The following is a 24,000-nucleotide window of genomic DNA, read 5'->3' on the forward strand; positions in this document are numbered from 1 at the left end:
CGTACAAAGAATAAAGAGGATTATCAATGAATTCCTTCTTACATGTCTTTATCTTTGAGTGAATGTGCATGTGTGCATGTGTGTGAGTGTTTCTGCATCTATTTCTGCATATTCATGCATTTCAGCATGTGCTTGTGCACCAGCAAATTTATGTCGGAATTAACACCATTACAATTTTTACTAAACTAAGAAGTGTATATAATAATATAATGCGCTATCAATATTTACTCTTATTGAACTTCATTGAAATGTTTCTCCTCCTATCTTCTGCTCCGCACTGCCATCCGTCACCACCCAACTCCCATTTATTTTTACTGCTGTTTCGTTTCGTATCTTCTGTTCCGATATCTTGAAATATAAACTTTTATTTCTTTATATTGTTATTTCAAGCTTGTCATTATTTATTTATTTATCTTATTTATATCTTTATTTTCCTGAAAATATTTTTCTTCCAATTTTATGCTTCTCAACTGATCCAGTAACTGGCTTATTATTTTCTACCATTATTATTATTATTATTATTATTATTATTATTATTACTATTATTATTATTACTATTATTATTATTATTATTATTATTATTATTATTACACCCATTATTATCATTACTAGTATCATCATCATCATCATCATCATCATTACTATTATTATTAGTTGAAAAATGTCTCCCTCCCCCCGTTCTTTTATTCTTCCAGTGGCTCACATTTGCCTCGATTCCATGGTTTCATTTGGATATTCCTTGCTTCGCAGTTATATTTTTTAAAAAGTTTCTTTAATTTATGGAACTTCTCACGGAGAATTAACACAATCGTCGCCATCAATGCCAAGACCATTACCGAAACAACAACAGCAGTAGTATTAATGGTGGCAGTTGCTTTGGAGGTGGTGGTGGTGGTGGTGCTGGTAGTAGTTGTAGTTGTAGTAGTGGTAGTAGTAGTAGTATTAGTAGTTCCATTTGACTTTGTCGTTCTTCACTGCTGACAAAAATCTTTTGCCTCGCCGCCTCATAATTACCCCCGAATGCCATTGCTTATATCATCCGTCAATTGATTGATTGATCTATCCTACCACCAGCCTCACAACCAACCCCATTATGACCAACACCTCTCACAACACTGCCATCATCATTATTATCATCATCGTCATCGTTGCCATTGTCATCATCGTCATAATCTTTGTCATCATCATCGATATGTCATTATTATCTTCATTCTATTTTTACCTGGCACCACCACCCCACCACCACCACCACCACCAATTACTACAACAGCAACATCATCATCATCATGGCATTATCATCATGAGACCACCCTGACCCAACACCACAACCTCCACCACCACCACTACTACTACTACCACCACTGTAACCATCTCCACCACTATGAGCACAACTACCACTGCCACCACCATCACTACTGTGATAACCACCACTACCATCATCACCATCATCATTACCATTGTCATTATCATCAAACCACCATAACCTACCACCACCACCACCGCCATCACCACTTACACTGACATTGCCACAGATTCTGTTTTACCTCCTCCACCATTGCAAGAATCCTTGTCACTGCCACCACCACCACAGCCTGTATTTCCACTCTTATCAATCTACCACAAGGCCATAAAGCATACCCTGCCATCATCATCATCATCATCACCATCATCGTCATTATTGCCTTCATCATCACCATCATCATCATTGCCATCACTGTCATCACTATCATCATCATCATCATCATCATTGCCATCATCGTCATCACCACCAGCTCCATCACTGCCATCATCATCACCACCACCACCATCATCATCATCATCATCATCATCATCATCATCATCATCATCATCATCATAATTATTGTCATCATCATCATCATCATTGCCATCATCGTCATCACCACCAGCTCCATCACTGCCATCATCATCACCACCACCACCACCACCACCACCATCATCATCATCATCATCATCATCATCGTCATCATCATAATTATTGTCATCATCATCATCATCATCAGCCGGAACTGCAGATTTTTCTGTCTGCAGGTTCAATGCTTTATGAATTGTCATAGATATTGTCAATGCTGTTGCTATTGTTGTTGTTGTTGCTGTTGGTGGTGGTGGTGGTGGAGTGTTGCACTGCAAATGGGATAGGAATAGCACTGCAGGTAGTAGTAGTGCTGGTGTTCTGCTGATGTTCGAATTGGAGTGGCACTGCTGGAGGTGTTGGAGTGGTACTGCAAGTGGCACTGCTGTTATAATGATGGTGGTGGAGGAGGAGTGAGTGTAACCCTGCCAGTGGCACTGGTGGAACGGGGTGAGCTTGGCAAGGCGCTGCTGCAGGTGCATGTGCCACACTGCAGGTGGCAGTTGCAGTGGGGTTGGTATGACCCCACTGTTGCCATCAAATTGGTGTTAATGATGGTGTGATACTGGTGGGGTTTGTGTGGCACTGGTGGAATAATTGTGGGGCTGCTGACACTGTCATGGTGGTGGTGGTGTTATCGTAGTGCAGCTGGTGTTGTCATTGTGCTCGTGGCATCATCATGGAGCTGGATACCTCAGCATTGTGTTTCTGGTGTCACTGTGCCACTGGTAGTGCTGTACTGGTGCTGGTGGAGTCAGTGCAGTACTGCTAGTATTGTCATCGTGCTGTTGGTGTTGTCATAGTAGTGGTGGTGGTGTCACTACGGTGCTGGAGGACTCAACATTTTGCTGTTGGGCTAAGTGTGCCACTTGTAGTGTTGTCCCAGTGCTGGTAGTCAGTGCAGCACCGGTGGGGGTTGGTGCAGTACTGGTGAGGCTGGTACAGTATTGGTGAGGTCAGTGCAGTACTGGTGGGGGGGGGGGGGCAATGCTGTACTGGTGGTGGGGCGCGGGGCGCTGTACTATGATGGGGGGGAAGTGCTGTACTGGGGGAGGGGCGGTGCAGTACTGGTGAGGTCAGTTCAATATGGTTGTGAGGTCAGTGCAGTACTGGTGGGGGGGGGGCAATGCTGTACTGGTGGTGGTTGCGGGGGCGCTGTACTGATGGGGGGGAAGTGCTGTATGGGGGAGGGGCGGTGCAGTACTGGTGAGGTCAGTTCAATACTGGTGAGGTCAGTGCAGTACTGGTGGGGGGGGGGCAATGCTGTACTGGTGGTGGTGCGGGGGCGCTGTACTGATGGGGGGGGAAGTGCTGTACTGGGGGAGGGGCGGTGCAGTACTGGTGAGGTCAGTTCAATACTGGTGAGGTCGGTGCAGTACTGATGGGATCGTTGCAGTAATGGTGAGGTTGGTGCATTATTGGTGGGGTTGGTGCAGTACTGCTAGTGTTGTCGTGGTGCTGTTGGTGTTGTCGTAGTGGTGGTGGTGTCACTGTGGTGCTAGAGGACTCAACATTTTGCTGTTGGGCTAAGTGTGCCACTTGTAGTATTGTACCAGTGGGGGCTGGTGCAGTACTGCTTCGGTTGGTGCAGTATTAGGGAGGTGGTGTTATTGCAATAGTGGTGGGGGTCAGTGCAGTACTAGTGGGGTCGATGTAGTACTAGCGAGGGTGGTGCAGTACTGGTGAGGTCAGTGCAGTATTGGTGAGGTCAGTGCAGTACTGGTGAGGTCGGTGCATTATTGGTGGGGTTGGTGCAGTACTGGTGATGTTGTCATTGTGCTGACAGTGTTGTTGTAGTGATGGTGGTTTTGTCATAATGTTGGTGACGTTATCATAGTGCTGGTGGTGTCATCATGGTTTTGGTGGCACCATCATGGTGCTAGTGAAATCAGCGTGGTCTAAAAGTGTTGTCATAATGGTGGCACTGTTGTCATGGTGCTGGTGGCATTACCATAGTACAGACAGCGTCACTATGGTGCTGGTGGCATCGTCATGGTGATGTTGGCATCGCCGTGGTACTGGTGGTGTTTGAAGTGAAGTGGCAAGATGCTGACATGTAATTTTATTCTTTTCTCTCAGTTTGGTTGGTTGAATATTATCTGCAATAATAAGGAGGGTTGTGTTGGTTATTTTACATATTTTCTGCATCTTTGCTTATTGAAGTGTACATATTAAGTGGATGTTCATTCCTGCTGATGTTTCTGCATGCACGTGTGTTGGTGTTTATATATATATATAGGTGTACTTAGCATATCTGTGTATGTGTGTGCATAAATCATCATCATCATCATCATCATCATGTATATATATATATATATATATATGTGTGTGTATGTATATATATATATGCATGTATATATATATATATATATGGATGTATATATATATACATACATATATATGATGATGATGATGATATATGTATGTATATATATATGGATGTATATATATATATACATATGTATATATGTATGTATATATATATATATATGGATGTATGTATATATATATATACATACATATATATATATGTATGTATATATATATATATATGGATGTATATATATATATTACACATACATACATATGTATATATATATATATACACACACACACACATACACAGTTTAATGGATATAACTATATCTTGTGTAAATGTATGAGTCTGTATATATACATATATATAAATGCATATCGTCATCATCATCATCATCATTTAGCATCCGCTTTCCATGCTAGCAGGGGGTTGACAGTTCAACTGGGTCTGGGAAGCCAGAAGGCTGCACCAAGCCCAGTCTGATCTGGCAGTTGTTTCTAGGCTGGATGCCCTTCCTAACGCCAACCACTCCGTGAGTGTAGTGGGTGCTTTTTACATGCCACCCGCACAGGTGCCAGGTGGGGCTGGCAAACAAACACGGACGGATGGTGCTTTTTACATGCCACTGGCATGGGGGCCAAGAAAAGCTGGCAATGGCTACGATCGGATGGTGCTTTTTACGTGCCACCGGCACGGAGGCCAGTCGGGGCGGCACTGGCAACGGACACGGTCGGGTGGTGCTTTTTACGTGCCACCGGCACGGGGGCCAGGCGAGGCTGGCAACAGCCACGATCGGATGGTGCTTTTTACTTGATGTTAATATATGTTTATATATACATATATATGCATATATATATATATATGTATAAACACACACACACACATATATGTATATATATATATATATATATATTTACAAATATGCATCTGTACATATGTTAGTGTATATGCTCTAAAATGTATATTATAAGAATTATACTAAATGTATGCGTGTGTGTATATATAATCATATTTATTTATATATAACAGTTTTTGCAGATATTTCTCTCTTTGTGTATATGTATGTATGTATACATGTATGTACATGTATATAATACATACACAACACACACAAAAGAGACATAACGAAGTAATAAAGGTGTAATTCTTATACTAAAGGTGTTCGGTTTTTGCGAATACTGTTTGATAAACATAATAAAACATTTTCTCAACGGGGTAACTTTTTCTGCTTATCTTAATGAAAGTTGTATTGCTAACAAATATACACCCATTAAATATATATATATATACATGTTTGTATGTGTGTGAACATGTATGGAAGAAAGCCGCATTTATACACAGATGTCTGTGCCGATAAATGTATTTGTGTGTGTGTGTGGTGTGTGTGTGTGTGTGTGTGTGTGTGTGTGTGTGCGTGTGTGTGTGGGTATGTGTGTCTGTGTGCATTTGTTGTTTTAAAATTGGAGAGTCTAGTCAGAGTTTCACCTGCGGCCAGCTTATTCATGACTGTGAACATATCTATCCACTCCATGCTATGCAGCATATTAAGTTCTGTATCAGATGATATTGCCGCTAAAATATACTTTGACACACTTTGCAAATGTTACATTATGAAGTGTTTGTTTGTTTGTGTGTGTGTGTGTATGTGTGTGTGTGTGTGTATCTTATAATTGAGTTTTTCTCTTCTGATGGTTAAATAATTCAGTAGTTGTTTTGGTTAGTATTGGTTTTGTTCTTTAGCAGTTTCTCACAATGCCTATGACTAATATCATGGGTATTGTTTACTAATAGCTTCACACCCAAGGCTTGTTGGGAAACTTGGAGTCCTCTATGTGAACCTACTCAATTTGTATGATATGTTAACTACACACTCACCCACACACACACTCACCCACACACACACACACACTCACACACATAACAATTAAGATAATCTTATAACTTTCCTCCCTTGATCTGTATATTTATTTTGAAACTCCGCATACACTCATGTAACCTCATGTATTCCCATCCATATAGGAGACATGAACTAACATTCCCAAGTGGATTGCTTTTGAAAATTGTGGTGATTTTTTCCACATGAAATCATTGGTTGTCTCATTAATCTACAAATAAAGAATATATATAATATATATATATATATATATATATAATATATATATATATATATGTATGTGTGTATATATACATATATATATGTATATATATATGGGCTTCACTGAGGCAGTGACTAGTGACTGAGACCTTTGGAAATATGCTGTGCTTGAGAAGACCCAACAACCCAAGTGAGACCATAATCCATGGCCTATCCCACTTGTATATAACTACCCCATTTATGAGTACCCTTCATTCATTGGACAATAAACTTTGCTTGCGAAGACCTGTTGAGGCAAGTGAAATCAAAATAGCTGATATGGCCGATGACAGTACTGCCTGATTGGCACTCATGCCAGTGGAATGTTAAAAGCACCAGCCAAGCATGATTGTTGTCAGGGCTGCTGACTGGCTCCTGTGCCAGTAGCACGTAAAAAGCACCATTCGAGTGTGATCGTTGCCAGGATTGCCTTACTGGCACATGTGCTGGTGGCACGTGAAAAACAACATTTGAGCATGGTTGTTGCTCGTGCCGCCAGACTGGGTCCCGTGCAGGTTGCACATAAAAAACACCATATGAGCTTGGTCATTGCCAGTACCACCTGACTGGACCTTGTGCCGGTGGCACATAAAAGTACCCACTACACTCTTGGAATGGTTGGCATTACGAAGGGCATCCAGCTGTAGAAACTTTGTAGCCTTCTGGCTTGCCAGTCCTCAGTCAAACCGTTCAACCCATGCCAGCATGGAAAGTGGACGTTAAACGATGATGATGATAATGATGATGATACACACATACATAAATGCATATAACTATAGCTATATGAAGTTATACATATATATATATATGTATATATATATATATATATAGGTGAGAAAGTTGGTGTGTGAAAGCACGTGGTTGAATATATAGAAAATAGTAAAAAGTGAAAAAACTACAGAAGGCTTGTTTTAAAAGGTTAAAAAATATATATTTGAGTCAATATGTCTGAAGAATGTTATAAATTTTTTTCATACAATGACATAGTTTTTGAAGAAATGACCGGTTTCGCGTTCAGCTTTTCAAATTTCTTACATCGTTATGTTTACATTGAGAAGAGTTATCGTTATGTTTACGTTGAGAAGAGTTCCAGATAAGGGGAGGTAATAAGTGATTTCTTCTGGTGTAAGGGAGATATTCGCTTAAAATGTTTTGCCTTTCTTTTGGAGTGAATTTCTCTGTATAAGTATGTTGGAATGGTTAAGTTTGGGCTTGTATTCTTCAATGAAGAATGTTTCCTTGTTTAGTCTAATTTGTGTTGGTGTTCCGATAGCACATTGGTAAAATGGAAAGATTAAAAATTGTGGTAGTAGTTGCTTTACGCATTTCTCAATGTGCTCGCTAAAGGGTATCATTCTGTATATATATATACATGCACATATGTATATATGTGTATGTTTGTATGTGTATACATATTTATGTATGCATATGCATGCATATACTTGTATGTGTGTGTATATATATAGGTATGTATGTATTTATGTATATATACATAGGCATAGGAATGGCTGTGTGGTAAGTAGCTTGCTTACCAACCACATGGTTCCGGGTTCAGTCCCACTGCATGGCACCTTGGGCAAGTGTCTTCTGCTATAGCCTCGAGCCAACCAAAGCCTTGTGAGTGGATTGGTAGACAGAAACTGAAAAAAGCCCATCGTATATATGTGGGTGTATATATATGTACATGTGTGTATGTTTGTGTGTCTGTGTTTGTCCCCCCAATATCGCTTGACAACCGATGCTGGTGTGTTTACGTCCCCATAAACCTAGTGGTTCAGCAAAAGAATCTGATAGAATAAGTACTAGGCTTACAAAGAATAAGTCCTGGGGTCATTTTGCTTTACTAAAGGCGGTGCTCCAGCATGGCCACAGTCAAATAACTGAAACAAGTAAAAGAGTAAAAAGAGTAAAGAGTATACATGCCTGATCTCAGTTATAAACACCACAAAGTCCTAAATTAAATTCGTCTCACACAGCTCCATTATTCATCACAAATAAGTTGTTACCAAAACATTAACAAACCCTCAGCATTCAGGACAAAGTAACAATAAAATTACTAGTCTTAGAACTACCAATGAATTTATTGGGGCTGGGAATATATATTTCTTTACTACCCACAAGGGGCTAAACACAGAGGGGACAAACAAGGACAGACAAACGGATTAAGTCGATTACATTGACCCCAGTACGTAACTGGTACTTAATTTATCGACCCAGAAAGGATGAAAGGTAAAGTCGACCTCGGTGGAATTTGAACCCAGAACGTAATGGCAGACGAAATACGGCTACGCATTTTGCCCGGCTTGCTAACGTTTCTGTCAGCTCGCTGGGAATATAAACGAACTCAACAACCAAAGTATGGAAATATACTCTTGCATAAACATGTAAAATCTTACCCTCAACTGCCTGGTCGAATGCGTCCTTGTATATAATCTTTGTATATAATTTTTGCTTAGCTATGCAATACTGGCAGATTTTCCCCCAGTCATACAAATCACACCAGACTCCAATCTGATCTGGCAAAACTTCTACAGCTGGATGCCCTCCCTAATGCCAATCATTCCAAGAGTGTAGTGGGTACTTTTATGTGCCACCAGCATGGGGGCCAGTCTGGCGGTACTGGCAATGACCACGCTCAAAAGGTGTTTTTTACGTCCCACCTGCACGGGACCCAGTCCAGCGGCACCCAGTCCAGCGGCACCCAGTCCAGCGGCACCCAGTCCAGCGGCACCCAGTCCAGCGGCACCCAGTCCAGCGGCACCCAGTCCAGCGGCACCCAGTCCAGCGGCACCCAGTCCAGCGGCACCCAGTCCAGACATGCTCGAATGTTGTTTTTCACATGCCACCGGTACATGTGCCAGTAAGGCGATGCTGGCAATGATCACACTATGCAATACTGGCAGATTTTACCCCAGTCACACAATGATCACACTCTTCGATGAGAGCGAGGGGGGAGAGAGAGGGGGTGAAAGAATGGGAAGAATTAGTAGGAGAATGTGTTTGTTAGGATATGTGTAAAAGAATGGGAGAGATTGTATAATATTTAATCAAGACTTGGAAAAACGATGTTTTTCTCATCATTGGGAACAATGCCTTGCAATATAGATGTATACGTGTGACGGCCCACTATCTTTAAGCTAGCATGTTTGCACTAGTGTGTGCATGTGTGCATATATAAATATATGTATGTGTCTGTATGTGCATATACATAATACATACATATATATACAATATGTACATACACACACACACACACACATACATATTGTATATATGTATGTATGCATATATATGTATGTATACATGCACATATTGTATATATATATATATATATATATATATATATATATGTATGTATGTATATATTAAAATTTTTGAATGTCTACTTTAAGGCTTTATGTATCTGCAATGCACACGTGTTTTTATGTTAGAGTGTGCAGCTGCATATGAGTATAATACGTAAGTATTTTTATACATATTTAATAAAGACATATCTTAGTTACATAAGGAAATGCATATTAAAATGCATATATGTGCATACGAAACTTACACACACTGTAAGCACATACACGAATGAATGATCCATTCACGAATAAGTTTTTTTTTCCTTTTTGTTTCATGTGCATGCATTATATATATAAAAATATATTGTTTATGGAGATGGTTGATGCTTGCTTTCAGAGGGTCTTATCGTTATATTTCTCTGTATTTTTCTATTTCAGTGAGTACGGCAAAAACCCCCAGATACTGCAGTTCCTCGGTAATCAGGTGGTGATGCGACGTTCTGAAGGGTCTCTTGTCAGCTCCTCAATAAAACCGTACCCGATGCTTCTTCACGGATACGTGAACGGGGGGAAGTGGGAGGAGGCCGTGCGGCTTTGTCGCTTTGTCAAGGTAAACGCAGCCTGCTGTATTACACTCTCCTTTTTTTAAATTTTTTTTCTCAACAAACACAACGATGATATTAATAACATTAAGAACAGCATCAGTAGTAGTAGTAGTGGTGGTGGTGGTGGTGGTATTAGTTGTAGAAGTAGTAGTAGTAGTGGTGGTGTTTGTAGAAGTAGTGGTAGTAGTAGTAATAACCAGCATGGAAAGCGGACATTAAATGATGATGATTATAGTTATAATGATAATGATGATGTTAGTGATGTTAATAATAATAATGATGGTGATGATGATGATGACGACAATAATATAATAATAATAATAACAATAATCATAATAATAATAGTAATAATAATAATAATAATAATAATAATAACAATAATCATAATAATAATAATAATAATAACAATAATCATAATAATAATATGAGTGATGATAATACTAACAATAAATATTATGATAATAACACGAATAATAATAATAATAATAATAATAATAATAATAATGATAATAAAACTATAACCAAATTTAAATATCATTGGAATTTCAATTCTCAAGAGTAGATTTTTTTTGGTGTGTTTTTGAATATTCATTCTCAAAAAAAAAAAGGATACCAAACAGAATAACACCGCCACCCCTCAACGCACCACCTCTCTCCTTTCAGAACTAAAAAATAAAAATTAAAACCAGGAAAAACAAAAAAAAAACCCAAAAACACAAACATTATCCTCTGAAAGATAAAATCTAGGTTTTACCTTACATTTTCTTTTGAATGCTTATCATTATAATAATAACAACAACAATAATGATAATAATAATAATAATTATTATTATTATTATTATTATTATTATTATTATTATTAATACTGCTGTTAGAAACCAACTTCGTCATTACTATTATTTAAGATTGTAATACTTATTATTGCTATTATTTTTATTATTGTTATTGGTATTATTATTGCTATTATTATTATTATTATTATTATTATTATTATTATTATTATTATTATTGTTCCCATTATTATTCCTATATCTCGACATCAGCATCATCACCATCATCATCATCATTGCCATTTACATCGACAGTCATCGTCATCATCATCATCATCATTATCATCATCGTCATTTTTTATGATGCTTCTCATGTTGGCTCTGTAACAATAGCATTGCTGCTGCCACTGCTGCTGCTGCTGCTGTATTCTTGTAAGAGTAGGTTTTCAGCAAGATGGATATTGCATCTAATGCCTTTCTTTTTACCAGTTCAAGAGCCGTTTTTAGTGTGTATATCAATGGTATTGTTTTAAAGTTATTTCAACTTGATCATCCGTGAAGCTTCCAACTTGGAAATTCTTATGCTATTAATATACTACAATATATCTATGTGCGTGTGTGTGTGTGCATACATACATATATATGTGTATGCATGTGTATGTGTGCGTCTATATATATGCACATATACACTCGCATGTGTGCACACACACACACACACATGCACATATATAAAAATTTGGTTTTATAACAGGAACACAACTCAATAAGTACAGCAGAGAATATATATTTATATTTATGTATATGTGCATATATATCTATCTATATACTCTTTTACTCTTTTACTTGTTTCAGTCATTTGACTGCGGCCATGCTGGAGCACCACCTTTAGTCAAGCAAATCGATCCCAGGACTTATTCCTTGTAAGCCTAGTACTTGTTCTATCAGTCTCTTTTGCCGAACTGCTAAGTTACGGGGAACGTAACCACACCAGCATCGGTTGTCAAGCGATGTTGGGGGGACAAACACAGATACACAAACATATACAGACACATACATACATATATATATATATATATATAAATATATACAATGGGCTTCTTTCCATCTACCAAATCCACTCACAAGGCTTTGGTTGGCCCGAGGCTATAGTAGAAGACACTTGCCCGACGATGAGGGTTCCAGCTGATCTGATCAATGGAACAGCCTGCTCATGAAATTAATGTGTAAGTGTCTGAGCACTCCACAGAAACGTGCACCCTTAACATAGTTCTTGGGGAGATTCAGTGTGACACAGTCTGACGAGGCTAGCCCCTTTGGAATATAAGTACATCAGAAACAGGAAGAAAGATTGAGAGAAAGTTGTGGTGAAAGCGTACAGGAGGGTACACCACCAGCCTCTGCTGGATCCTCGTGGAGCTTTAGGTGTTTTTGCACAATAAACACTCACAATGCCTGTCTGGGAATCGAAACTGTGATTCTATGCCTGCGAGTCCACTGCCCAAACCACTGGGCCATTGTGCCTCCACCGACACACACATATGCAAGCATGCATACATGCACTAACACACACTCCCCTCCCACACAGACACATACACATAAATGTATGGTATGTTGGTTATACTGTTATACGGTCAATTTAAATATCAGTGCTAAGGTGTTGAGCTGGCAGGGGTCATTAGTCCAACGGGCAAAATGCTCAGAAGCATTTTATCCATTCTGACCTTCTGAATTCAGACTGCACCTAGGTTAACTTTGCCGATCAAACAAATACCAGCCGAGTACTGGGGTCGATGTAATCAACTCATCCCCTCCCCCAAAGTTGCTGGCCTTGTGCCAAAATTTGAAATCAGTAAGAATATGAAAGTTGTGAAAAGAGGCATACATGTTAATCAAAGCATGTGCAAAGATAAATACGACTGTTTTAGGCAGAATTTGGTAATACAGTTTTAGATCTCTCACATTTGTCATCATCATAATCATCATCATCGTTGTTTAATATCTGCTTTCCATGCTGGCATGGGTTGGATGGTTTGACTGAGGACTGACAAGCCAGAAGGTTGCACCAGGCTCCAATTCGAGCTGGCAATGTTTCTACAGCTGGATGCCCTTCCTAACACGAACCACTCTGAGAGTGTTGTAGGTGCTTTTTACGTGCCACTGGCACAAGAACTAGTTTGGCGGTACTGGCGTCGACCATGCTTGAATGGTACTTTTATGTGCCACTGGCACAGGGGTGAGGCAGATGACACTGGCATCGACCACTCTCAAATGGTGCTTTTTATGTTCCACTGGCATGGAAGCCAGTCAGTTGGCACTGGCATTGACCATGCTCGAATGGTGGTTGTTTAAACTTCTCATCTCTATGTGCACAGTAGTATTTGCAGAACTACTAAAATATTTTCATTTAAGAATTTTTCTGCAAGATTTCTGATGTGAAAACGTCTGCTGAAACAGATATTATTATATTTTGGGATGGTCATTTTTTCTCTTTTTCTTGCCAAATATACACATGCCCTTTATATTCATTCATTCATTCTTCATTCATTTATTATTGTTCTTAAGGTGGCGAGCTGTTAGAATCATTAGCATGCCAGGCAAAATGCTTAGCAGTATTTTGTCTGTCTTTATGTTCTGAGTTCAAATTCTGCCAAGGTCAGCTTTGCCTTTCATCCTCTCGGAGGTCAATAAATTAAGTACCTGTTGCATACTGGGGTCAATCTAATCGACTGGGGTTGATCTAATCAACTGGGCCCCTCTCCAAAAATTTTGGGCCTTGTGTCTAGAGAAGAAAAGATTATTTATTATTGTTCTTATTTTATGTCCATTGTCTGGAAATCTTTCATCACACATCTGAGACCTCTTCAGCGACTCTTCCATCCATGTGTTTGCTGCTGTTCTGTTTTGTCCATTCTCAGTGTACTAAAAAAAAAATAAAAGTGACCATCCCAAAATATAACACTAAAATGTTTGCATTCTGTTTCTACTCGGAAATATGACTGGAAACTTGAACACTAAAGACAAAAGTTTGAAAAATTCGACTGGTTTTAAGTTGTGTGTTATTGAATATACTGTAGAGAATGGAAACTAAGATGCTGGGTGAGATCTGTGCTTTGGATAAATGTGAGGGATTCTGTGGTTTCACAGTCTGAGAAATTGGAATAAAGATTGATACATGTGTGAAGAGACATGATGTTACCTACCTGGCCATTGTTGTTACCTGTCTGGGCGTTGGAGTAAAATCACAACAACTTTCCATTGATGTAAGTTAATAAAATATTATTCAAAAGTTCCGTGCTTCAGGTAGATGGAGTCTGAGATCCATGAATAGAAGTGGGTTAGAATTACGTCAGTAAGACTAGATGAAGACATTGTCGTAGAATAGATGAAAGAGGCATCGGAAAGTCTTCCATGAGAAATGGTGATGAAATCTTTTGTAAAATGGAGCACTTCCAATACAATGGTCGGAATAGAATATGAATTACTGTTCAAAGACCTTTTAGAGCAGAAGAATGAACAAATGTCTGACCTGGATGGCAGTTTGACTCTAACAGATGAAGACTGTTATTATTCTGAAACTAGAGTTCTCTTTAATATCGATGGAATTACGTGTATACAGGAGAGCAACTTTGATCACAGAGAATTTTTAGGATTTGGGAACGATAATTAACAATAGACTGCCACCAAGAAATTCTATGGACGCACAAAAGCATTGTGTAGATATTATAAATGCATTTTAAACAAATTTCATTAAAATCAATTTGAAAGGGTATTATTTCATTCTCATTCACTCTCCTGAATTTATATACACTTATCTTCTCCCTGTCTATATATATATATACTTGTATTTACACACCTTCTGTGCTTATATATACTGATATATATATATATTATATATTTCCCCAATTCATGTGCACTTACCTTCTCCCTGCTTATACATACTGATGTATACCTACTTCCTCCATGCTTTTGTGTGTGTGTGTATATATATATATATATATATATATATATATATATATGTATATGTATATATTTATGTGCCGGTGGCACATCAAAAACATCATTCGAGCGTGATCGCTACCAGTGTCACCTTACTGGCACTTGTACTTGTCGCATGTAAAAAACACCATTTGAGCATGACCTTTGCCAGTACCACCAGACTAGCCCTCATGCCGGTGGCACATAAAAGCACACAATACACTCTCGGAGTGGTTGGCATTAGGAAGGGCATGCAGCTCTAGAAACTCAGCCAGATTAAGATTAAAGCCTGGTCCAGCCATCTGGTTTGCCAGTCCTCAGTCAAATTGTCCAACCCAAGCTAGCATGGAAAGCAGACATTAAACAATGATGATGATATATATATATATATATGTACATGCCAAAACTGACCTCACCTGTGATTGTGCCACGTAAAAAGCATCAAGTCCACTCTGCTGAGTGGTTGGTGTTAGGAAAAGCATCCAGCTGTAAAAACACCATGCCAAAACAAAGAAGTATGGTAGAGGCTACTGCCTGGTTGGCTCCTGTCAAACCATCCAACCCATGCCAGCATGGAAGGCAGATGTTAAATGATGATGATGATAATGATATACCTGTGTATACTCGCCTTTCCCAGTTCATGTATACTTACCTTCCCTTTGCTTATATATACTTATATATGTACACCTACTTTGCTTAAAATGTGACCGCGTGTGTATCGTTGGCAATTTTTTTACCTCTGTCTTCCCTTCTCTGGATCTTTCCTTCTCCTATGTTTCCGACAAAGAGCTCCGCTCGAAACGTTTAACCCTCCTTCTTTCCTTCTTTCCTGAGCATCCAATAATACTATATTTGTTCCATGTCCTCGCATTGTTGTGTTTTTTTGTGCTTTCTTGTTTGGATTAACTATATATATATGAACTTTTTGACTGTTTTTTTTTTGGTATGTTAGGCAACCCGTTAAGGCTTGCCTCTTTGAACTTAAATGTACGCTAATTTATATATATATATATTTTTTCCATGCAGGTAAATATATGTCCGGTCAGTGAGTGACCAATGATGACTCTTTATAGATGACTCTTCAGATTCTAATGGCGGAGGGCATATCTGCCTTTAGATTCTGACAAGTTGTCTATAGAGTCAAGCACTTTATGAATGCGAGACTATTGGTCACTCTCTGACTGGACATATGTTTAACTGCATGTAAATATGAGGGTGAGTCAAAAAGTAATGCCATTTTGTTTAGGACAGGTGTAATTACCAACAGAGGAACATGTATCATACATCCATATGAAGCTGGTCCTCTGTGGCTCACATCCCTATTTCTCAACATAGTCACCATTTCTCTCAATAGCAATGTTCCACCTTTGAATGAGAGCATGTATCCCAGCCCTGTAAAATTCTGTTGACTGTTCTTTGAGCCATTTCTTCACTACAATTTTCACTTCTTCGTCATTGGAATAATGTTTGCCTTTCAAACCCACTTTCGTGGCACCGAAGAGATGATAGTCTGAAGGCACTAAATCGTAACATATGATTGTTGACAAAGTGTGGCGTCCTATACGGGACAGTGCTACTGGCGTTTATAGCCCCTGGAAGATATCTCTTCCCGCTGGCTAACCATACACATTCTGTGTAATTTCCTGAGTCTTTGAGCCCAGGCCAGTGTGTGTGTGTGTGCATGCATGCTTGTGTGTGCACATGCATGCATGTGTGCATGTGTGTGTGTGCACACATGCAAGAACACAGGCATGTTTGAGCATGCATACACACATATAAAATATGTTTGTATACATAAATACATACATACACACACACGCCTACATACACACAAGCACAGGGAATTACCATTAATGTTGCAAAGTAATTTACTGACATTATGGTAAATATTCTTGATGAACAGCAAACCGGAACTCAGTGTCTCAGGCTAAGTGATTCACACAGTTTTAATTAGTTTATTCAGAAATGAGAACCTTGCAAGTGTACAAAAACTAAATATTCTTTCCAAATTCAATTTCCAAAATACTTTCTGTCTTTTTAATGCTAACTCTAAATCCTAATCTAACCCTTAATCCTAATTCTAAACTCTAAACCCAAACTTCTTACTCTAAACCTAATCCCGTCCAAAATACTTGTTCAGAATCCATAAGCTAATCCCTAATGTGTGTGTGTGTGTGATTTCTTTTTAAGGATTGTAATCTCTTATGTTTAAAACATAATTCCTCCAAAGAATGTCTCAGAAAACACTACAAGAATGTAAAAAGTTACAGCTGAGGGCTTACTCCCAAACAGAAAAGAGACAGAATTTAAAAACTGAAATTGTGAAAAAAAAAATTTTTATTTGCTGAATATATTCTCTGATGTTTGCATAGAAATCCAAAGAAATTTTGGGAACTTGGAAATGAAAGCTACAGGGTAGATGTGCTGAGATGTATTGGAGTAAAGCACTGCTGACAGACACGATTTCATTACCATACTGCTGTTAGGCAATGCTGGGTACTTTGGTTAGTTTATGCATGTATGTTTGTGGGTGTGTGAGCAGGAGGGGGGGACACCAGAGCAACATGCTTTGTATCACATGGAAACGGTAAGGTTAGAAACACCATTGTCCGAAAGTAAGCCAAACATGGAAGAGATATTGGTGAAGCAAATAGTTTGAGCATGCCTGAAGACTGGAAGGAAACTTAGCTAATGAAACTAACGTTTCCTTCACAGCTTGGTTACCATTATGAAGGATCACAGAAGGTCTGATCGCACTGGCTGAGAATGTTGTTAGGAATCTTGATTCCCAACGAGAGAGGTGAACAGAAGCAAGAAATAAACAACAGCATTATTATTTACATTATTTACATTTGACGGATATTTGTCCTCATCTTGTTTGTTGTTAACACAACGTTTCGGCTGATATACCCTCCAGCCTTCATCAAGTGTCTTGGGGAAATTTCAAACCTGGGTTCTCATTCCTAAGTTATTTTTGATGATGATGATGATGATGATTTTGTTGTTGTTGTTGTTGTTGTTGTTATTTTTATTCTTGGGGTTAGTAGGGTGGGTGGGTGGTTGAGTGGGTAGATAGGTAGGTAGGTTGGCAGATTGACGGATAGCTAGATGGATGGATAGATAGATAGATAGATAGATAGATAGATAGATAAACAGATGGATAAACAGACAGATGGATGGTTAAATATATTGTTATATAGATAGACCGATCGATTGATAGATAGGTAGATAGATAAATAGAGAAATTGATAGATAGATAGATAAACAGACAGATAGATAAATAGACATATTGATCGATAGATAAATAGATAGACAGACAGACAGATAGATAATTCCTTTGCCAGCTATGAAGGTGCTATTATATCAGACTGGTTACACTCTCCAGGAACACCACAACCATAGCCATTACTCCAAGCTGTGTCTGAACATCATAAATTTAATAAGCCATTCTTTCTTGAGATATATTCTGTTTATTCACTCATGCGTAACTCCATAGATACTTATCAAGCTAATACATCTATCTAGTCTTTCTCCACCACCACCACCACCACCACCACCACCGCCACCATCACTGCCACCGCCGCCGCCACTATTAGATGAAGCAATACAGGGGAGGGTTAAGGCAGGGCAAGTGTCTAAGGGGGAAGATAACATGGCTGCCATATAATATAATAAAAACAAAGCTAAGAGCTGAAACAAAAACACAAATTCTCCCAATTAAATTCCCTCTGCTCATTCCAGAAAACAAGCACCATTCCCCCTACTAAACAACAATTACACCGACTAATCAACTGCATTGATTCCAAGCAAATACTTTCCTATTATTATTAAATTAGGTTTTAAACGAAACTTTTGAATTTTGCTTCAATAATAAATGTTGTTTATTTCTTGCCTCTCCTCTTCTCTCTTCTTCGATCTCTGCCTCTTTTTTTTCTCTCTCTATGCCTCATCATTTCTCTTCATCTCTCTCTCTCTTTCTCTCTCTCTCTCTCCAGCCGACATCACTCCATGTTCTTATTCTCTTTCTTTTTTTTCTCTCTCTCTCTGCTACATGTTATCTTCCTCTCTCTCTTTCTCCAGTCTATTCCATTATATGTTCCCTTGATTCTTCTCCCCTCACTTTCTCTCTCTCTCTCTCTCTTTCTTTCTATGTCTCTCTCTTTCTCTGTCTTCTCTTTCTCCTTCCCTCTTTCTCTTTCTCCAATCCATTCCATTCCCTCCTCCTCCTCTTCCTCCCTCTTTATTTTTTCTCCAGTCTGCTCAACCACATGATCTCATGATGCCCTCTCATCCTCCTCCTCCCCCATCTCTCCCTCTCTCTCCAATCTACTCCCCTACATGTTCTCTTGGTCCTCCTCCGCTCTCTCTCTCTCTTTCTCTCTCTATCTCTTTCTCCAATCTACTCCTCTACATTTTCTCTTGATTCTTCTCCTCTCTCTCTCTTTCTCTCTCTCACTCTTGTTCCTTCTTCCTCTCTCTCCAATCTATTCCTCCTACATATCCTTTCCTCCCCACACCCCCCACCTACCACTTTCATTATTAGACTTGAAATTGCAAAAGAGTTCTGAAACATTGCTGTCTCTGCAAGAACAACAAACCTTGTCTTTAGAGTCTCTTCACCACTTGGAACTTCACACTCTTATTGTCCTATTATTATTAATATTGTTATTATTATTATTAAGCTAACGAGCTGGCAGAGTCATCTATCTCTTGGTTCTGAGTTCAAATTCCACCCAGATCAACTTTGCATTTCATCCATTTGGGAGTCGATAAAATAAGTACCAGTTACTCACTGGGGTTGAAGCAACCAAGTGCTGGCCCTGTGTCAAAAGCTTGAAACCATTATTATTATTGAGTAAGAGAGCAGTGCATGCCATCAAAGTGACACTGGGGTAAAATATATGAAGCCCAATATACCCATCATGATTACCCGTCTGATAAGGGTATACTAGGAACATGCTTCACAACCATATGCAGATGACATGGTGATCTCATATCAAAATAAATAGCACATGACCTTGCAGGTGGGGCCCAGTTAGAATTTTCTTCTGGTCAAGTAACACATCCTGCTCAAAAGATCCCTGAATAAGGGTTGTTTAAGGATGTTGAACGAACCACCCATGTTTCCAGAGATGAATTATTCAAACCCCAAAGAATCCCTCTCAACACACGGCTATGATGCTCCCCCACTACTTCTGCTCATGATCAGAGATGCACATATCATCAGCCACTAAGGGACATGCTCAACTGGTTAAGGTAAAGCAACCGACAAGCAAATCTGTGGTATTGAGCAGAGTATTTGCTGTAGCCCATCTTTTATACCAAGACAAAACAATGTACATGACAATACTTCCAATCAGTTAAGATCATAAACCATGAGAGCCACTGCCTGGTACAGCATCAGGGCATTTATCATTATTATTATTATTATTATTATTATTATTATTCTATGTTTGACTTTTGCTTTACATTTGCACAAGCTGGCTCCAAATCTCACCCAGAGACCTCAAGAGACAAGTTGGAAGTTCATGTTGGTGTTATGCCTAGGGTGCCATATATTTGGTTTTGTACTTAGTGTTGTACTAGTGAACCATATGAAAGTTATGTGTTTTAAAAGTATTATTATTATTATTATTATCATCATCATTTTTATTATTATTTATTATTATTATTATTAATATTATTATTATTTTCATTATTATTGTTGTTATTATTATTATTATTATCATTATTATTATTAATATTATTATTAATATTATTATTATTATTATTATTATTATCATTATTATTATTATTATTATTAATATTATTATCATTATTATTATTATTATTATTATCATTGTTGTTATTATTATTATTGTTATTATTTATTTATTCATTGTTGCTTGTTTAAGATTTTTATTCTAAAATGTAATACTTACTAAAACTATTGATTTTCACTGCTGTTACTGTTGTTGTTGTTTCATTTGGAAATTGAAGCATAAGCATCTTTATCACCACCACCACCGTCATGATCACACCCCAACTTCACCTTTTCCAACTCCCCTAAGGTAACCGATGCGATGAAGTTTTTAATCATCGACTTTCTATAATGGGATTTCAAAAGAAACGATTTAAAAATTTTTTTATTTTATTTCTCTTAAAAGAAAAGGAAAAGAAAAAGGACTAACAAACACCCACACACGCCCACACACAAAGAGAAAATAACACAGAAAAAGGCAGAGACTGGTAAAAAAAATGACAAAAAGCATATTCCTCCAATATTTTTATCATGAATTATTATTATTATTATTATTGGTAGAGCTGCCATCCTTAGTTTGACATAGAAACCAGATGTACTTTCTAACAAGATATATTATATAATAATGGTAATGATGATAATGATGATGATAATAATCATAACAACAACAACAACAATAATAATAATATTAATAATAATAATAATAATAATAATATTAATAATAATAATAATAATAATGATAACCATAATAATGATGATAGTGATAACGGTAATAATAATAATAATGATAACCATAATAATGATGATAGTGATAACGGTAATAATAACAATAGTAGTAATGATAGTATTGATAACGATAATTATAGTAGTAGTAGTAGTAATGATATTGATATTTGATCTCATTATCTTGTTACAATACTGAAATACTGGAGTCGTAGAGAAATGGTGTAGAAGAATTGGTTGTAAAGGTGTGGCTGGTTTGATCTGTTGTATTGATATTTCTTCAGAATATCTACAAGGTATTTGTGTGTGTGTGTGTGTGTGTGTGTGTGTGTGTGTGTGTGTAAATGTGTTTGTGTGTTTTGCGTGTGATATTAAATTCAAGAAGAAGGAGAAAAAATACGGATATCTATATTATAATGATATTAATGATGATGATGGTGGAGATGGTGGTGGTGGTGGTGGTGTGTTGTGGTGGTGGTGTTGTTGGTGGTGGCAGTGGTAGTGGTTGTGATAGCTCTAAACAAAACACAACGGAAAGCAAATAACAATATTTATAATAATAATAATAATAATAATAATAATTTAATGTAATAATGATAATAATAATGATGATAATAATAACAATGAAGATGATGATAGTAATGATAGTAATAATAATAATAATAATGATAATAGCAATGATGATTATGATGATGATGCTGATGATTAGAATGATAAATAATTTCTTTTATTTACAATAACAATACTACTACTACTACTAATGATAATAATAATAATAATTACAATAATAATGATAATAATAACAATAATAATAATAATAACAGTAATGGTAATAATAATAATCATATTGATTATGATGATGATGAGGAGGAGGAGGAGGAGGAGAATGATATTTAATAAACATAATAGATTTATGGTCTGTTACATTTTATTGCTGGGTGTTTCTTGATCTACTCTTGTTGTTGTTGTTGTTGTTGTTGTTGTCACACATTTCTGAAAGTTTCTACTGACCTAAATTCCTCTGAAAGTTGAACTTGATCATCATCAATTGATTTTATTTTCACTTCTTTATTTGTTTCCAGTTAACACACAATCATCATTTGTGTTTATTGTTCACTCTCATTTATTTATTTATTTATTCATTTATCTATTTATTTATATATTATTTATTTATTTTATTCCGTATAACTGGATGTGTTTCCAGTTCCCGGTTCTCCAGACAGTCATTTATCGAACAAGGAATAGCCATTTTGTTATTCGTTTGTTGTTTTACGTCGTCTGTTATACTCTTTACTCTCTTTTACTTGTTTTCAGTCATTTGACTGCGGCCATGCTGGAGCACCGCCTTTAGTCGAGCAAATCGACCCCGGGACTTATTCTTTGTAAGCCCAGTACTTATTCTATCCATCTCTTTAGCCGAACCGCTAAGTGACGGGGACGTAAACATACCACCATCTGTTGTCAAGCGATGGTGGGGACAAATACAGACATACAAACATACACACACACACACACACACGCACATATATATATATAAATATATATACATATTACATGTTTCAGTCATTTGACTGCGGCCATGCAGGAGCACCGCCTTTAGTCGAGCAAATCGACCCCGGGACTTATTCTTTGTAAGCCCAGTACTTATTGTATCGGTCTCTTTTGCCGAACCGCTAAGTGACGGGGACGTAAACACACCAGCATCGGTTGTCAAGCAATGCTAGGGGGACAAACACAGATACACAAACACACACATACATATATATATATACACATATACGACAGGCTTCTTTCAGTTTCCGTCTACCAAATCCACTCACAAGGCATTGGTCAGCCCGGGGCTATAGCAGAAGACACTTTCCCAAGATGCCACGCAGTGGGACTGAACCCGGAACTATGTGGTTGGTTAGCAAGCTACTTACCACACAGCCACTCAGTAAATACTTCACTGTGTCATTGTTGTACAGCTGGACGCCCTTCCTGTTCCTAACCCTTGCCCTTAACTGTCCATTTCCATATAAGGGGTCTCTTGTTTTGCACACCTGTGGAGGCACGAAATGAGCAGGTGGACAAGTTGTCGATATGAGAAGTGATGACGGCAGAAACACCTGTTGCAACCATCATCAATCATAATCATAAACAAATATGCAGTGCATACATGTGTACACTTATATACACACACAGACACACACATGCACACACTCACACACATACACATACATACAGCTGTATACACATATGCACACAAAGACACATATACACACACACACACACAGTAACACACAAACATATACACAGACATAGACACACACATATTTATTCATACAATGGGCTTCTTTCAGTTTCCATCTCCCAAATTCAATCACAAGGCTTTGGTCAGTGTTTGGCTATAGTAGAAGACTCTTGACTAAGATGTCGCATGATACGACTGAACCTAAGACCATATGGTTGCGAAGTGAATTGGTACTCAGTTTTGTTTCTACCAATGTGTGTTTAGTTGGAACTATTGCGAGAGCACTGGATTGGTTACTTTGCATTATTTGATCAGAGGCAGCAAGATGGCAGAATCATTTGCATGCTGA

The 24,000-nt window shown here is 37.9% G+C and overlaps 1 protein-coding gene across 1 annotated transcript in view; it reads left to right on the forward strand.

Moving 5' to 3' along the window:
• The window catches only part of LOC115222227 (intraflagellar transport protein 80 homolog), a 522,946-nt gene that overhangs the window by 314,500 nt on the left and 184,446 nt on the right, over positions 1–24,000 (forward strand). Inside the window, exon 15 of the mRNA XM_029792388.2 lies at positions 10,044–10,215. Within this exon, the coding sequence (XP_029648248.1) occupies positions 10,044–10,215 (172 nt within the window). The remainder of the gene's footprint in view (positions 1–10,043; positions 10,216–24,000) is intronic.

Source organism: Octopus sinensis, linkage group LG19 (genome assembly GCF_006345805.1).
Source record: "Octopus sinensis linkage group LG19, ASM634580v1, whole genome shotgun sequence".
In the NCBI taxonomy this organism is placed as follows: Eukaryota; Metazoa; Mollusca; class Cephalopoda; order Octopoda; family Octopodidae; genus Octopus; species Octopus sinensis.